The sequence below is a fragment of the Cotesia typhae genome, unplaced genomic scaffold, assembly GCF_013202065.1.
Source record: "Cotesia typhae breed Kobodo isofemale line unplaced genomic scaffold, CoteBio_Ctyphae contig_37, whole genome shotgun sequence".
NCBI classification, from domain to species: Eukaryota; Metazoa; Arthropoda; class Insecta; order Hymenoptera; family Braconidae; genus Cotesia; species Cotesia typhae.
In genome coordinates this window covers 344,746-362,717 of record NW_027423745.1, presented here as the reverse complement: position 1 = coordinate 362,717, position 17,972 = coordinate 344,746, and the positions used below count along the sequence as shown (strand labels likewise).

The 17,972-nt window shown below is 36.6% G+C and overlaps 2 protein-coding genes across 2 annotated transcripts in view; both read left to right on the top strand.

Moving 5' to 3' along the window:
- The window catches only part of LOC141526874 (neurexin 1-like), a 703,605-nt gene that overhangs the window by 362,733 nt on the left and 322,900 nt on the right, over nucleotides 1-17,972 (top strand). The window lies entirely within an intron of this gene.
- On the top strand, nucleotides 10,119-11,190 carry LOC141526877 (uncharacterized). The gene is made up of 2 exons (XM_074242015.1): nucleotides 10,119-10,809; nucleotides 10,936-11,190. Exons 1-2 carry the CDS (start codon nucleotides 10,431-10,433, stop codon nucleotides 10,983-10,985), a joined length of 429 nt encoding a protein of 142 aa, XP_074098116.1. The 5' UTR covers nucleotides 10,119-10,430; the 3' UTR covers nucleotides 10,986-11,190.

Sequence of the window (17,972 nt, the reverse complement as noted above, 5' to 3'; positions counted from 1 at the left end):
TAATGAAATACAACAATAATATACGTACTCTAATCACTGTCATTATAATATTCAAAAGACCGAGCTAAAAGTCTAAACGTAATGTTGACGCATGCGCAGTGCAAATATTTTGAATACAAATATTCAGCTAATTAAAAATTTTACTTAAACAACAAATAAACACTGTGAAGTAGGAAAAAATGTTTTATACATATGAGCAATTAAAAACACAGGTTTAATGACCCGTATTGCTACCAAAATATTAAAAAATGCGAAAGGGGGCTAACTTAAAGGCATATCATTCGTAAATTTTTTCAAATAAATAAATAGAGAACAAACAAATGTGAATCGTGAATAATGAAGAATAAACGACGAACTAACGATGTAATAAAAAAAAGTTTAAAAATTAAAAAAAAAAAAACTCTGGGTTGCTAACTTTAGTGAGTTCTAAAAATCAGTGTGATATTTTTAGTCTCTTTCAGATGTCACTACCTACGTTATCAAATCATTCACTGGAGAGCCTTGGTTTAAACCAGGGCCGTACATTTTATATCTGTGCGTCCATAAATTATTATAATTTCGTTTCTATTTTCACTGTAATTCTAATTTTTTCATTTAATCTTTTATTAATCCGTTATAATATGTAGCCAGAGATATAATAGTTGCATTATTCAATTCTTATGCAAATATTTGAATATGTTTATAAAAATAATTTCAGTTATAAGCGAGAATAATAAAGTTTCGATATGGCTAAATATACAGCAACCAAACGATACGGCTCTGTATGTGTTTATACAGAGTGCCACAAATCTCGGGAAATTCAAATTTCATATACGTAAAACGTCGTACGCACATGGATCTTTATACTTACGATATTGACTGGAAGTAGCAGGGAATTTATATTTTAAAATAAAATGATACATATAATACTATTTATTATTATTATTTGTTATTAATTGCTCAGGGGGGTTTTCCCCGGAGTCCGACTCTCCGAGGGCCCAGCCTGAGCGCCATCCATTACTGCTGCACCACTCCGCACAACAAGGCGGTTAGTGAGTGCAGCAGGCCAAATTCATTTGCCTAAGTAGACGCAGGGATCCCAAAATGACAGCCTTTTGCATCCGCACTGCTAGAGACACGGCTGCTGAACTGCAAGCCGGTATCTTCGCAAGTGAAGACACAAAAGACTGTTCCATCCCTCCAAGGACGCCGACAACCAAAACGACGAGCTTGACACGGTAACCTGGGTAGAGTTTGCCAATTTCAAACAGGAGATCCTGATATATCTGGTGTTTGTGCTCTTCTTTGGCCGAGATATTGTATTCGGCTGGGGCCGAAAACTCAATGACATAAATGTCACGAGTAGCCTTGTCGAAGAGCACAATATCAGGTTGTGGTCAATCCGCCGGGTTGTTGCGAATGGTATGTGCCAATAAATTTTGGAACTGTCATTCTCAACAACCTGCGAAATATCTCCTGGCAGATAAGGCAGCACTGGTGTCTCATCGATACCGTAGCTATATCTGAAATGATAATAGAGTACTCGCAGGGCAGCATTGTGACGCTGTATGTAGGCACCTCTTGCAAGCACAGGACATGCCGACAAAAGGTGCATCAGCGTCTCTGGATGTTGTTTACACGTCCGACAGGACGTGTCCGGAAGCTGCGCCTGGATCACCTTGCTACGGTATTCGAGAGTGTTGATAACACCATCATGGCAGGCAAATATAAACCCTTCGGTCTCGGACATCAGGCCAGCTGACTTCAAGAAGGAGAATGTCAGCTGGGTGGACAAGCCATGGTCACGGACGTGTTTGAAATACACGCTGTGCATAGACTTGTCCATGTGTTCACCGAGGAGTTTTTTCTCCTCGGCTATCCTGACGACGCTCTTGAACTCCTTTTTCGGGAGTTCAATGAGAGCGTTTATTTCTCCGAGACCTAAGGTATTTGCCGCGTAGATTGCTGCCTTATACAAGAACGATCCCTTCCGCGCATTTTCATGACTATGAACAAATTGCATCAGGAAGTCGTCCTCGTCTGCTGTGAAATTGGCAACCTCGTATGTTAAACCCAGAACCAAACGATCGTGAAGCCGCTCCAAGCTCTGCAATCCTCTCCCTCCGATGTTCCGGGAGAGATACATCCTGGCGACAGATGAGTTAGGGTGCATGCTCTGATTCATATTGATGACTTTACGGGTTTTGATGTCGAGATCTTTCAACTCATTTCGAGGCCATTTCAGGACCCCAAAAGAGTAAAGTAGGACCGGGACAGCGAGCATGTTAGTAGCTGAGACTTTGTTCTTGCCGGAAAGTTCTGATGACCAGATTTTCCGGAGTCTCCTAACATACTCGCTGCGTAGAGTTGTTCGGACTTCAGAGACGGCATGCATTCGCCGCTCTTCAATCCCTAGATATCTGTACAACTCTCCGGCGTCTAATTCTCTTAAGACGCCCCCATCCACTAATTCGACATCTCCACCCGTATCAGAGCACTTACCCTTCGCCAGGTGTACGACCGCACACTTGTCCAACCCAAAAGATATTCCGACATCTCGTGTGTACTCTGCTACGATGTTGAGGGCCGTTTGTAGATGATCTTTGTTGGCACTGTATATCTTTAGATCATCCATAAACAGTTGGTGAGTGATCGAGTATACTAGATCACTCGGCGGCCCCGCAGAGTAGCAACGAGTTTGTCGGAGGGCAACAGATATTGGCAGCAGTGAGATGCAAAACAACAGAGGGCTCAGAGAATCTCCCTGAAAGACGCCTCTCTTGTACTGAACAGCTCCGGTTACGTGCAATGCATTTCCACTTCCTATGTGAAAACGCGTTCGCCAGAGCTGCATCGTACGTTGTATGCATCCCACTGTTTGGCGATTGATTCCGAGGCATTTGAGCATCAATAGAGAATCAACTCATGTGAAGTTGAGTCAAATGCCTAACGATAGTCAATCCAGGCCATGGACAGGTTGCGTTGGTAGTAGATTGCGTCTTGAATGACGCATCTATCTACCAACAAGTTGATCTTGCAACCTGACACGCCCTGTTTACTGCCACGTTGTTCGTATATCTGTTGCCACACAGGCTCTATCTCCTGCAAGATACGGTTATTTATGATTTTTGTAAAGATCTTGTAAACCGCATTCAAGCAAGTGATAGACCTGTAGTTCTTCGGGTCGGACAAGTCACCCTTTTTAGGGATGAGTACGGTTCGCCCTTCTACCAGCCAGTCTGGAATTGGTTCGTCGCCCTGAATGTATGATGTAAAAATCCGGGCCAGATGAGCATGTGTAGAAGAAAATTTCTTCCACCAGAAGATGTTTATGCCATCTGGACCCGGGGCAGCCCAGTTCTTGCTGCCATTCAGGGCTTTACGAACCTCTTCCACACTGACTGCAGGGCTCTCTTCATCAGCATTCTGCCGACGGTGTTCCCGACAGAATGCTTTGAAGTCGTGCAGAGCTGGAGTATTGGCGTTCACGTTTGGTTGATCTCCATACAACTCAGTCCAAAAAGCTTCCACCCGCTCAGGTGTTGGATAAGTCCCAGTAACATCGGTCTTTGCTGTCAGGAACCGTGAAGGGCTGGATCGAAACAACGAGTTGTCGACCAACCGCTTCAGCCTTTTCTCTAGTGACTTTTTGGCAGTCACTAGAGCCCGCAATTTATTAAGAGACTCTTCTTTGATGACAAGAAGAGTACTCTTGTTCAGTGTGAGATGACGCCACCGAAGTTCAGCAACAATGCGTCGAATTCGGGGCGTGTATGCTTTTTGAGTTGTTTCGAACTCAATCACACACTGAATGCAGGAGACATGTTTCCGGGATCTGTCAATTTTGGAGCCAAGTTGTGAGATGCGCTGTTTCAACCTTGCCTCGATCGAGAGACATTGTCTCTCTCTCGGAAAAGCCGAAACTGCTGCACCATACACAACCTGGCTCACAGTGAGCAGGGTGGAATCCTCCAGGATGTTTGCACGGAGATCTTCGTTTACCGCGTCAAGCTGTTGTTGGGAGTAAGTTATCTTTTTAGATATACTTACTTGCCGTCCTACAAAGGGATTGTTGTTGTCCAAGGAGGAACGGCGTCGCTCTTGGTGTAGTTGCGCCGGAAAGGAAAGTCTATTAGACTGCCTTCTGTCCGGCACAAGCGATCTTCTATTTCGCCGAAGATGAGCGGCATAATTACGCAGGTGTTTGGGCGTAAAATGCGCTAGCTCCGGATGCATATCACTCCAAAGAGTGTGCATCCGGGCCATATAGCCGCTCACCCCCGGCTCGCTACGTTGGTAGCACACCAAGAGATCGACTCTCAGTTCCTCCGTCCACTTAAAGTAAGTCCTTAAGGCGCCAGGGTCGTCATCATTCATCGGGTCCGGCGTGCTCCTCCCACCTGATGAATGGTCCTCATCCGAAAAGGACCGGTTGTGGGGAGCACTTCTGAGTTGGTATCTTGTGGTAACTCAGTTATTTCCATGCAGTGGGTAGTTGGCCCACTGCACGGGCTACGTCGTTCGCCTACAGACCTGATGTTATGGTCTGCGTTTCCCGCGATGCGCCGCTTGGAGGCCACGTAGCAAGCATCGCTTATTATTATTATTATTATTATTATTATTATTATTATTATTATTATTATTATTATTATTATTATGTAACGTCCTTGAATTTTGGTGGGGCGGTCATAATTAAGTTATCCAGGTGGGTGGTGTTAGGTGGTCGATAGACTCCTGATTCTCCCGCACAGGCGAGCTCTCTACCTATTTATCACTTTCTTACCTTATATCCTCAGAGGGTCTCACTTACGATCTCCCCTTTATGGATAGTAAAATATTCTTCAGAATAATATCCAAAACAGAGCCTCTTGTGCTCGCCCTCCTCGAGCATGCAGTTTCTGTCGATTCTTGTCCAATACGCTGGGCGATGGTCTGGTTGGCCTGGGCTGACGATTACCGATTCCTGAGTCTCGGATGATTGGGCCCTCAACTCCACGTTGGCTTTTACTTCATTCGCGGGCGTCCGGTTAAGAGCCGAGTTTAAAGAGCGTCGAGCTCGAGCAGCTTGTACTACGTGACCTGCTCGACGTGAACGTCTTCCCCTAGGCATGAGCCAGTACCGCGAAAACGGCCCGTAGGCACTAGGTTCGGAGGAGGGAAGTCGGTACGTCTTTCTGCGCTCACACCCTGGGGTGGAACGGCGGAAGCGCTCTCAGGGATTGGCTTTATAAATTTGGAGATGTCGGTTCAGACAAATAGGTTCGGTTTTATTATAAAGGATGTGGGAGAGGAGGCAAGTCATACGTCCGTTGCTCGGTAAGTCCCGGTGGGTACTGACTTGACTCTACTCTCATTAATATTACTATCAGCGTTTTGACGCCATTATGCATCTCAGGTTACTCGCGAGAGAGTCGTCGGGGTCCGAGTCACACGCTGACGCAAGGTTTTCGGCTAACTCGGTCCGCGTCGCCTTCTGGGAGCCGTCTTATCTGTAGAGATTTCCGTTACTCTTTTGTCGATAACCGCCAACGAAGCAGCGGAATTCTCCATGATTTGATTAGCTGGAGTTTAACTAAGATATCGGTGAATTTAATTTACCGATAGGAAATAATCAAAAAAAAAAAAAAAATTAAAGAGTGCGGCTAAACTTTGATTCAGTAGGATTTAAACTAAGGGTTCCCAACCCCAATTGGCTAGGACGTTACACCTCCCAGCCCGAGAAACTTGCATTGCTTCGAGGGAGCCCTGCGAGTTCCCAATTTCTAAGTAGTGACTCTATATAAGCTAGATAATTAATGGCTCCATTTATCTTTAACTTAAGGTGATTGAACCTGAGATGCGATGTTTTACAATATTTTCAACTTATTGTTAAGTACAATGATTTCTGCCAGTACGGCCTATATGCTTTATTAATTATTCGATACAAAAAAAATAAAATGAATGTCTGGTGCAGCCGAACGGTGATTAACGATCCTCGTTTTACACCATCTGGGTGGGACGCCTCCCAACCTAGTTGCTTATAGCCCAAAAAAAAAGAAGATCTTATATAAGTCCTGGTTCCTTAATCGCCGTTCTGCTGCCAGATATAAACTAATTATTTCGCTATTGGAATTTTATCCTTATCAGATATTATGATTGTAATTCCATCGAGAAGAATAAATTTGCGACCTTGATCTGTAATTAATACTTATATAATATTATTAGATGTGTCCCGTAGAGGGACAAAGGCGTGGTAGGTTACTACCGGTTTACCTCTAGGGTATACATATATGTATGAAAAAAAAAAGGTATATATAAAAAAAAGTTATGATTAACTGACTGCGCTTCACTAATAAAGAGCAGAACTACTTGCTTAACGTCTACATTTCTTATGGACTTAGCTAATACCTTATGGCTAATTAACAATGATAGTTGTGTGCGTAAGTTTCGCGATCGGTCTGGTTTATCACTCGTTATCACGCACTTCGCGGTTTCGGTAACGCATTAATAGTTCTCTGGTTGCGCACTCGTGGACACCTTTCCTTGGGTCTTCCAGGTGATGATCTTTCAGTTGCTTGTTCAGGCCGGAATACGTAGTTTCGGCCGGTGGGGCGGACGTCTTGAAATTGTGGCTCTCGTCCAATATACTTAGAGTTGACCTTGGCCTTGGAATTAGTGCAGTAGGTTGTAGTTGGCCTTCCTCGTCGTAAATTCTTTTGTGATGGTGATGACGATGAAGTAGAAGATTAGCTAAGGTATCCCATATCATGGTTACCAATAGGATGCTGCATCCATATATGGAGTATAACGCGTATCCGTGAAAGATCATGTCGAATACGAATTTCACTAGTTTCAGGATAAGCATAATCGAGAAAATAGCGGCTGTAACTGAACCAAAATCGAACAAACTTCGCCAAATTTTATGTGCGGTGCTAGTGGCTAATTTTTCGAGAGATTCTTCGTCAAACAATCCCATCATCTTGACGCTGCCCGCTGGTATCTGTTGGCCGGCTGCCCCCATAGCGATAGAGTTCAGGAGTGCTGATTTTTCTGCCGGGAACATGATCCGACTCCTTAGTTTGTCTAGATCCTTTTGTGAATAAATTCCGGACGTCGCAAGGTGCTCCGGGTTGTCGTAATTCCAAGTTGGCGCCGCCATTGGTTTCAGTTGTTGTGGCTCAGGTGCTCTGATAGCCTGGGGTGTTATATGAAACCAGACCCCGTCGATGCGATAACCTATTGGCAGAATAGAGTTACACTCTGTTAAATTACCGCGTTGCACTAGTATCCTAGATTTTGGTGTTAAGTAGTAACTTTTGGTACTATAAGTTACGGGCAGTTCCTGGTAACATTTATCGACTTCCCGAACCTTATCGGGTACCGGTATGCACTTTGTGAGGTGCACTAATTCTCCGGCGACGCTCGTGTAGTATCCGGGTGTTTTCATCAAAGCATAGCCGAATTCGTCAGGAGTCAGTGCTGATAATGCCAAAGCGTTGGATAACACGGATCGCTCTAGTTCACATCGTCGAACTAGAACGTCGTGGTATAAATTTTGAAGCTGTTGGCGGATGTGTTTTTCTACGTATATGAACTTGCTGTTAATATACGAGAAAATATCTATATCTTCCGTCTTGATGGTCTCGACCGCGAGAGTGTAGTCCGGACTCTTTGTGACTACGATAAATAATTTCGGGTGTTCGGTTTTTACTACTGATTGACCGCACACTTCCACTGTTCCTCGTTGCGCGAGCGCGAACGTAATGTCTTCTGTGGTAAGTGAGTAGACGTCGGGCTGTTCATCTTGGCCGATTAATCTTACGGCGGGCCCCTGATAAAGTTTGGCGTACTTCATCAGGCACGAATTTCGCGGCACTTCGGTCCAGAACGCGGATGTGCCTTCACTAGTAACACACGTTAATTTATCCGCGTCGCACCGGGTTCCGGATTGTTAAAGTATTTTGTTTGTTTTTGTGTTCAACGAGGTTTCATAGTCATTCAGCACTATCTCGAATGTCGCGTCTACTACTACTCCCGACCACGTCCCGAAATTGTCGCTGAAAGTACCTTTTTCGCAGTCGCCATTCATGCTTAGACTACCCGCCAATATTGCTGAGCGATGAGTGGTTCCGTTTACGCTTAATTCGTCGAACGCAATTCGATCGAATAACCAGACCGATCGGGTCTCATGCATTTTTCTACATTTAGTATAATCTAAGCTTAAATAATACTCGCGTCTACCATAGAGAACTGCCGATGCGTGAGAATGCATACCGCAATGTTCGATTTTTCGATTAACCAAGATTTTGCACTCCATAACATGGACGTGTATAATTTCGGCGGGCTGCAACAAGTAAATTTGAACCGTCTCTGTTTGAGGCGGTGTTCGTTTGACCTTGCATTCCCCTACATCGAGCAGTGACAACGTAGACGTGTTCATCGATGCTCCACCGCAATCGAATCCCAGTAATCCTCCAGAGAGAGGGAGGATCATCAACAGTATAGCTATTCCAGGGCCGAAATCCATCTGAAATTAAACCCGAGAAATTCTTAATTTATTAATGTGTACAAATCTTGATACATCATCTACTATTATTTCCGCGGTTTCATTCTGCCCTATGCCCACTACCTCGTGAGGACCAGTATACTGCGGATCACCCTTACTCTTTCTAGGTTTTTTACAATTAATACGGAAAAATGGGTTACTAGGCACCTTAAAAAAATTCTCACCAAATATGAACTCTTAATTTTAATAGGAAGATCCTCCGCGTCGCAGTTTTTCATTTTTTTCTCAGTCCAATAGAAAAAAATTCATTCCTCATCATTAATTGGTCGTACAGAAAAAATTTTTTTAAGAATTTTGTAGGAAATTTAATGCTCTACAAAAAAGGTATCTTATGTTTTTTCCGTAAACCTCACCATTTCACTAATATTGAAGATTTAAGATTGATTATTTTAAGTCAAATGTCACTTTTGTTTATGAATTTTATAACTCGACAAGAAATGGCTATTATTGAATGGGCAATAGAAATTTTTGTAGCAAATTAACTGCTCTATAAAAATGGTATCTTATGTTTTGGCGATTAAATTAATCGTTCAAAAGATATTCATCATCAAACTTTCATGTATATCAATTTTAAGAGTTTTTGATTAAATAATCGAAAAATTTCAATTTAATCTATCAGTTTTGAGAAAATTTCATTTTTGTCTTTAATGTAAGTATTATTTGAATTTTGTTTTCAAAATTTTTATTCAATAATTCCAAACTTTTTATTTTTCATCATTAGAAATCACGATCATGTTGTTTTTTTATAACGTCTTCAAAACGTCTTAAAAAAATTTTCCACTACAGCTGTATATTGTCCTTGGGAAAATTTCTTCTGTAGAGAATTTTTGTTTTGTATTCTATTTACTCTGTTTCCCTTGTGAACTAGCGCCACCTACATTTTTCTTTATAGTTATATTGTTTTTATTTGTTTACATTTTCTACAGCATTTCTAGTGTTTTCACAACTTATGATCTTGTATATGTGATAAAACGATTAAATATTTACAAATTTTGCGGTCACTACATAAATTTATATATTTATCGAAAATATGGATAAAGAAATTCATTTGATCGGAAAACCCATGCAAAAATTTCAGAACGTAAGTTGCCAACAGTGAAAGAGGTTATGAGTGTTTTTTTTTATCAGCTCAAAGTGATAAAATGTTCTATCAAACAAAGTGCTAAAAATGCAACTGATCAAGTTATTGAACTATGGAAAAACAACCAGATTCCGACTAGTGGATCAACTAATGTAATACAAAAAATTCTTCGCTATCATAACCGATGGTTGAAATTGCAAAAATCTTTTGTGCGAAAAAAATCATCAGCCCAAAACAAAAATGTAATAATATTTCAGAATGAAATCAAAGCATTATTTGATATTGTAGATCATAAATCAATAAAACTGCTTGATAATGATATTCGTGAACTATATTCAAATCAAAAAAGTGACACACGGAAAGAAATTCTTTCAAATAACCCAAATAAATTAAACAGTACTATGAATACGATGGAAATAGATGAAAGTCGTGAGTATTTACAACATTTAATTATTATAAATTTTGATCAGAATTGAAAATAAATTAAATTAATTATATCATAAATGTCAATATGTTCGTAGATGATAAATAAAAAACTCTTTGTGTTCCTTATTTGATGTCAAAATGAATGAGTTCCATATTTTTGCTTCCATTAATTAAATAACAACGCTTATTTTAGATTTGAATCAACCCTCAACCAGCCATGAGATTGTTCGAAGTGAGGAATCAGAGTCATCTTCAACCCTTACATTAAGTCAAGATACAAATTTCGGTTCAGATTTAGAGTATGTGCCTCAAATACCGACAACACGAGCAAAAATAAATATTCTAACTCCAGAGCTTATCTCAGCACTCGACAGAGCTAATGTTAGTAGTAGAAATGCGATGTTTATTATTGCTCCAGTTCTATCAAGTGTTGGTGTTAATGTAGAAGATACAACTCTTAGTTATCGAACAATTCAACGAACTCGCATGCTCTTACGAAAAGACATTGCTATAGGACTAAAAGATAACTTCAAAGCTCATGATAAATATGTCGTGCATTGGGATGGGAAAATACTGAATGACATTTCTGAATCGAAATTTGTGGATCGATTACCGATTATTTTGACTGCTTTTGGTACTGAGCAGTTACTTGGAGTTCCAAAGATGAATAGTGGATCGGCAGAAAATCAAACAGCAACCATCTTGTCAACGTTAAATCAATGGGGTATTATTAGTTACATCAAGGCGATGTGTTTTGACACGACTGCGGTTAATACGGGTAACTAATCAATGATAAAATATTTAAAAGAAAATTTTATTTTCATCGTTCTAGTTGAATTGTTTTCATACATTAATTAAATTTTCGACACGTGCCCATTAGTTATAATTCTTTATTTATTTATAGATTTTAAATATGCGTTACAATTTTTATTAAATACAGAACTTAAAGTGTAATTATCTATTTTTACTATACAAGAATCCATCATGGTACATGTAAAGAAATTGAAAAGGCCTTAGGAAAAGAATTAATTTGGTTACCATGTCGCCATCATATTTATGAGATCATTTTAAGGAGTGCATTCGAAGTCTATTGGCCAGTATCATCCGGACCAAATGTTCCAATATTTGGCAGATTCAAAAAATTTTGGGACACATTCGATAAAACAAAGTATAAATCTGGTGTTGAAGATAGATTATTTTTTTCATTCGTAATAATATTAGCAACAATACTATCATAAATGAAGATAGATTATTTTTTTCATTCGTAATAATATTAGCAACAATACTATCTTCATTTATTAAGCGATACTTAGAGGTATTATTTAAATACAATTTTAAGTGTAGAGGATAATTTTTGATTTTTTACGAATAATTGATTACTTTTGGTAGTTATCGCAACCCCGAGATGACTATAAAGAAATATTGGAATTGTCATTAATTTTTCTGGGAGAAATGCCATTAGAGCAAGTTTTCTTTAAGCGTCCTGGTGCAGTTCATCATGCAAGATGGATGGCAAAGGCAATTTATTGCCTAAAAATGTTTATTTTTAGAGATGAATTTGACCTTTCTAAGAAAGAATTGGATGGTCTTCGACAATTTTGTATTTTCATAGTTATGGTGTATGTAAAAGCTTGGTTTTCATCAACTTCTGCGACTTCTGCTGCTAATCACGACTTAGAGTTTATGAAAAATTTAATTGAGTACAGTAAAATTAATTCTTTAATTTCCTTGGCTACATGTGAAAAAATGACTTCACATTTATGGTACTTAAGTGATGAACTTGCTATTTTATCACTTTTTGATGATACCGTTCCATTAAACATAAAGAAGAATATTGTCGAAGCTGTTAAGACTCGCGAAGGTACAGATTCTAAAGCAAGAAGATTTATTATTGATAGAAAAAATTTACATTTAATTCTGCAAAAAAATATAAGTGACTTTGTTTCTAAGAAGTCATTAAAACTTTTTGAGATCTTTGATCTGCCGTATGATTTTCTTGACAAAAATATTGATTTATGGTCTACTGATAAGAGTTATAATGAAAATAAAGAATTTTTCGCACAATTGAAAGTTGTTAATGATGTGGCAGAGCGAGGTGTCGCATTAGTAAGTGAATATAACCAATGCTTAACGAAAGACGAAGAGCAATTTCAATTTTTATTGCAAGTTGTGAAAGAGCATCGAAAAAACTACCCTACTTGCAACAAAAAATTGTTTGAATATAAATAGCTCAGTTGAAAATTGAAATAAAAAACTTTCTTATAACTAATTGGACATTTTTTTCTCTAAAACTGAAATCATAATATATTTATAATGAAAACTTTGCTTTTTTTATTGATAAATGATTACCTAAGCGATAAATAATGTACAATTTATTTTTTTAAATGTAGATAAAAATACTTACACATAAAAAAAAGCTTGAAAAACATTTTGAAGTTTCTCAGTTGATGAAAAAAAAATTTTTTTCGTGTGAATTTTCTCAAAACTGATAGATTAAATTGAAATTTTTCGATTATTTAATCAAAAACTCTTAAAATCGATATACATGAAAGTTTGATGATGAATATCTTTTGAACGATTAATTTAATCGCCAAAATATAAGATACCATTTTTATAGAGCAGTTAATTTGCTACAAAAATTTCTATTGCCCATTCAATAATAGCCATTTCTTGTCGAGTTATAAAATTCATAAACAAAAGTGACATTTGACTTAAAATAATCAATCTTAAATCTTCAATATTAGTGAAATGGTGAGGTTTACGGAAAAAACATAAGATACCTTTTTTGTAGAGCATTAAATTTCCTACAAAATTCTTAGAAAAATTTTTCCTGTACGACCAATTGATGATGAGGAATGAATTTTTTTCTATTGGACTGAGAAAAAAATGAAAAACTGCGACGCGGAGGATCTTCCTATTAAAATTAAGAGTTCATATTTGGTGAGAATTTTTTTAAGGTGCCTAGTAACCCATTTTTCCGTATTAATTGTAAAAAAAAAAATAGTTGATTTTTTTGACCCACCCTAATATATATAGAACTGTACATGATTACATCACATAAATTCAAGCGAAATCGTTTTTTCTCGGGTTAAAATTCTTCCGAAAAAATTTGGGGTACTCAATGACGCGCGCCAAGTACGATAAAAAAATTTTCTCTTAATTTTTAAATTTTTAACAAATTTTTTTTCAATTTTTTCAACATTATGACGGTTTCTTGGTATTTTCTTGTATTTAACTTTTTTTTGTAGAGAATGAAAATTATTGAAACGAGTCTTATTTAATTTTTTTAATTTTTTTTTTTTTTTGTCAAGTGCAGACGTTATTGAGACGAGTTTTATGAACGTGGACTTGGCGCTATTTTTTACAGTGAAACTGCTTTTGTTTGGATTTATTTTCACTAGATTCGAGATTCCAGGGGCTGCTCTCAGCGCCTCTTCTTTTGATTGGGCCCTTTGGTCGTTTCATGCAGCAGATGGAGTAGGATAGATTGGGCTGCTTATTATAAGCGCTTCTTATTTTAATGATAAAAGTAGTTGGTTTTTCTCTTCGTTTTTAGATTCATTTATAATCACTAAAACTTACACCTTCATAATTGTAATTTTAATCGTAAATTATATTAATGAATTTTCATAATTTGAGCTAACGTCCTCCAGTCCCGCGTAGGGTAAAGTGCGCAAATTTAGCTTTAGGAATATTTTCAATGAACTTATTGGTCGGATTCTCGCCTAAGTGCAGAGTAAATTAGAACTTTGAGGATACGACTTTCTATGATAATTTTTATGTGTAATACGTGGCCTGCCGGTTGAACCGAGTCTGAACTCGTCTTAAGTGCAACGCAAATTAAAATAAGGGACTTTTATAAGGCACGGGCTCGTCAACTAAACGCGGACGTCGAATTAATTAACAAAGACAAAGCGTTGGCTCATGCTCACCTTTTTAAAGTTTCGCGGTGCTGAGATTGCAGAAGTCCCATCTTGTCAACCAGCATTCGCGTAGCTTATATTTTATTGTGGCTTTCGCGCATGGAGAAGTCTTTCATCTGCGCGGGTGATTTAAATTTAAAATGAAAAATTTTTCGGGTGGACATAATATTCTCATTAAAGTTATCATTGGAACTAATACTAAGTACAAAATAGTACCCTGCAGTACCATTTACAAAAAAGATAAACATCAGTGGAGGAATTTCGAGAATGATTTAAATGATGCAGTGTATTTTAACAGCAATGATGGAAACTATACAGAAATTGAAATAATGGATCAGAATGGTAATTAAAATTTTTAGTGCTGTTTAAATGACATGGACTTATTTTTATGATTATATATATTACTTTCAGATGATCCGGATAAATCACGAAGTAGGAATGAGCATCTATCAGACAAAAAGGATTCCACAGTTAAAACGGCAAAGCATTAAAACACCATTTTCCAAGAGACCGAAGAAGTGTATTGAAAATAAAATTCCTAAGAAGGTTTGAAAACTGCAATAAATGTCAATTAGTCAATTATACAACTATGAAGTATAGAAATTCATAATAAAATCGAACATCTTTCATAAAAATTAAAATTTTTAGCTTTTAGAAACAAAAAAGCTTTCTAACAGCAAATGATATTTTAATAGTATTATTACTTCAATTTATTTGTAAAAAAAAATGATGTTCTTGTTTCAAAAACATTGACTTTATATTTTAATTTTTAGAAAAATGACTTAAAAACGGTCGCGGCATCAGCAAATGCCGATTTGAGATCTGACAAATACTTCCCTAGCGGATCGTGGTGACGGTCAAACGACGGTGAATTTACCGTAAATTCACTTTATCAACAAAAGAAAGTCTATTGATGGTCGAACAACTGTCGTTCGACGGTGAAAAATAAGTCAAGTTGTGAACTATTCTGTGATTGCATGGTTCATAAAGTAAACATTGTACAAAATTTTCTTCATTTTTTTTTTATTCGATAGCCATGACTTCCCGATCCTTTGATTGTCTTCAGACATAAATACAACAGTGAATGACTGGTAAAAATTCGGTGAATAAAGAGTATTTCGGTGGCGAATCCACGCTAATCTATGGGTGAATTTAAGGTCAGATGGCGGTAAAGAAGATAATGACGGTAAAGTAGAAATTTTATAAACGGCTGAAAGAATATAACTTTGATTTGTAATTATAAAAAAATTCCATAAAATAATATATAAGGCAAATACAATACAATTAAATAGTTAACGAAAAATAATTTGAAAAAAGATTCAATCACTACCATTTTTGACATTATCCAAAAAAACACTTTATATAAATTTTTGTAAAATTTCAAAATTTTTTTTTTTCACGAAATCTTACATTTAACATCGATTCATGGAATTGAAGAAAGATTTCTTTATTGTTAATAAAATTCAATGCATTCATTTTAGGTGACAAATTCAGAGAATGAGTTATTGTTAACAGTTCATGAAATGGAAATAATTATCAGAACAACATCAAGTATCCGTAAAATAGATCGTGATTCAGACATTTTTAATTCACGTTTGGTATAGCATTACAGGAAAATTTTTTGACTTTCGATCAGACGATCCGAGTTCGATTCTCGGTCTAGCCGATGTGATTTTACACTGATTTTTTTTTTTTCAATATTATCATATACGCGAACATTTTACGAGCTTAAACCGATTAGTTTGGGTGAATGCACTTATTTGATTACATCGGATTCCTATATAATGAGACGATGAATCGACCGTAATGAGCTAGTTTTATGCGAGTTCTATGCAGGTAAATTAATGGTCAAATGTTGGTAAAATCACCATGAGTTCACCCGCAGAAAAAGGTATTCCTCGGATCTTCAGTCGATAAGTCAGCAGTCAAATTATTCACAATGATACCTGATAAAAGCCGTCAAATCACTTCACGTACGCTAATGTTTGACTGCTGTTTAACCGTGAATTGGCCATATCATAACCGTGACGGTAAAACCGCTGGGATTTGCAGGCATGAACGAGTTTAATCAATCTAGTGATTCTGATTTAAATAATGATGATGATCAATAAAATAGTATGCAAAGTGAGCGTCCCACAACTGATGCATTCTCAGGACATCGTTCTTCTGGATTTCTCAATAACCCTATCTTATCAGATCGTAACGAAAGTAACCATAAAACTCTTACGCAGTCCATCGAATCTCTGAAAAAAATTACCGAGGCAAATAGTAAAAAAATAGAAATCATACGAAAAAGAGTTGTTACCAAACAGATTTTAGACGAAAGTCTAAACAGCTTAACGAACAGAATAAGGACTAAAGACAAGGGGTGTCAATATCAAGAACTTGAATTTACAATCGATCACAAGTCTTGAATAATTTTCTTATTGAATGTTTCAATAATTTTTTTTACATAAAGTACTTTTTTTTTGCTAAAGTATTTAATAAGTACGATTCCGCATAACTTTTGAAATTAGGCGTAGAAATATTAAAATCATAATATTGCGTTATAAATGCAGTTGTATATTGTAGTAATTTTATTAATAAATTGCACTCGTTGAATGATTAAGCTTCCTGGTATTTTCTGTATGCAAGAGAAAATAATTGATATTTTTTTGTTAGAACATTTTTTTATATCTTAGGTGAAAATTTTGGTCAACTTAGAAATAGATTACAACTTATATGATACTGTAATAAACGCTGGACGAAACTCAATGAGAGCTAAGACAATTATGGCGCAGTTCTGGACAGCGAAAGAAAGACTAAGATTACTAGTTGAACCTGATGAAAACCGGCCTGATATGCGCATTGTAACGGCAGTTGAATATCATCAGCAGATTAGTAAATAATAAGAAAAAATTATTCTAATAATAATTACATTTTAGCGTAGAAGTACATTTATTTATATTGGTATATTTTTTTAAGCAAAAAATTTTTAATTGTAACAGTTTAATTGAAGTTTTGAAATTAAGAGATTATGGATAAATTTAATACCATTCAAAAAAGAGTAGTTTTCCAATCAAGAGATTGAGGTACGTTCTAACATGAGAAGATGGGTATCAGAATGGTTGAAGTCAAAAAAATATGCAGCGAAAGCTTAAACTCTACAACTACACAAACTTGAAACATTGGTCGACTATATTTTTTTAGATATCTTCAGATATTGAACTCAATAATAATTACTCAGTTTTTATCAAAAATATCTATATATCATGAGAATAAGTTAGTCAGTATGTAATTAATAAGTGATAAGTTAAGTCTAAGATTTGAACTGATAATATTTAATAATGTTTAAAATTACTTTTTAAGAATTTATCGGTCTATTTATGACGTTAAATAATAAGTGTTTCGTTAATAAATGTCTATATACCAATAGTATTTGAAATGATATTTGATAAGATTTAATATTATTACATTTGTTGTTAAGAATTCTTTAAATAATGTTACGATGTACTCTACGTGCATATAAGAGTTTAATCTATGGTTCTGTTAAAACTCAAGATGTTTACGACTTATGATATCAATGTTTTCTTTAATTTTTGCTAATAAATATTTGTATCAACTAAATGTTTTAAAATGATATCATCCTAATTCCTAAAAACTTTCTGTTCAAGTGACAATTCTGTATCTAAAAATATTTACGCTTTTGTTGATGAGAACTTTAATAGTTACAAAATTGATCATCTTCAGAAAATCCAATCTAAACCGATTTAATTTTTTTTGAATGTCATTTTTATATGCTACTTTTCTTGCAATTAAAATGAAAATTATTTTCTTTCCATTTGTAGTTTATATGCTGATCATTGGACAAATTCAAAGTTGGTTTTTCTTGGTCAACACACGTAATATTTATGAGTGATCAATCGTGATATAATGGCACAATCACTGTAATATGCTAGTTCTTAGTAAGTAAATTGAAGGTGAAGTATCGGTCAAAACGTTGTAAACTAACTTACACAAGGCGGTATTGCGTTCATCT

Coding starts and splice junctions, on each gene's coding strand:
- LOC141526877 (XM_074242015.1), top strand. CDS start 10,431: ATGTTTATTATTGCTCCAGTTCTATCAAGTGTTGGTGTTAATGTAGAA. Junction 10,810..10,935: donor CACGACTGCGGTTAATACGG/GTAACTAATCAA, acceptor ATTTATTTATAG/ATTTTAAATATGCGTTACAA.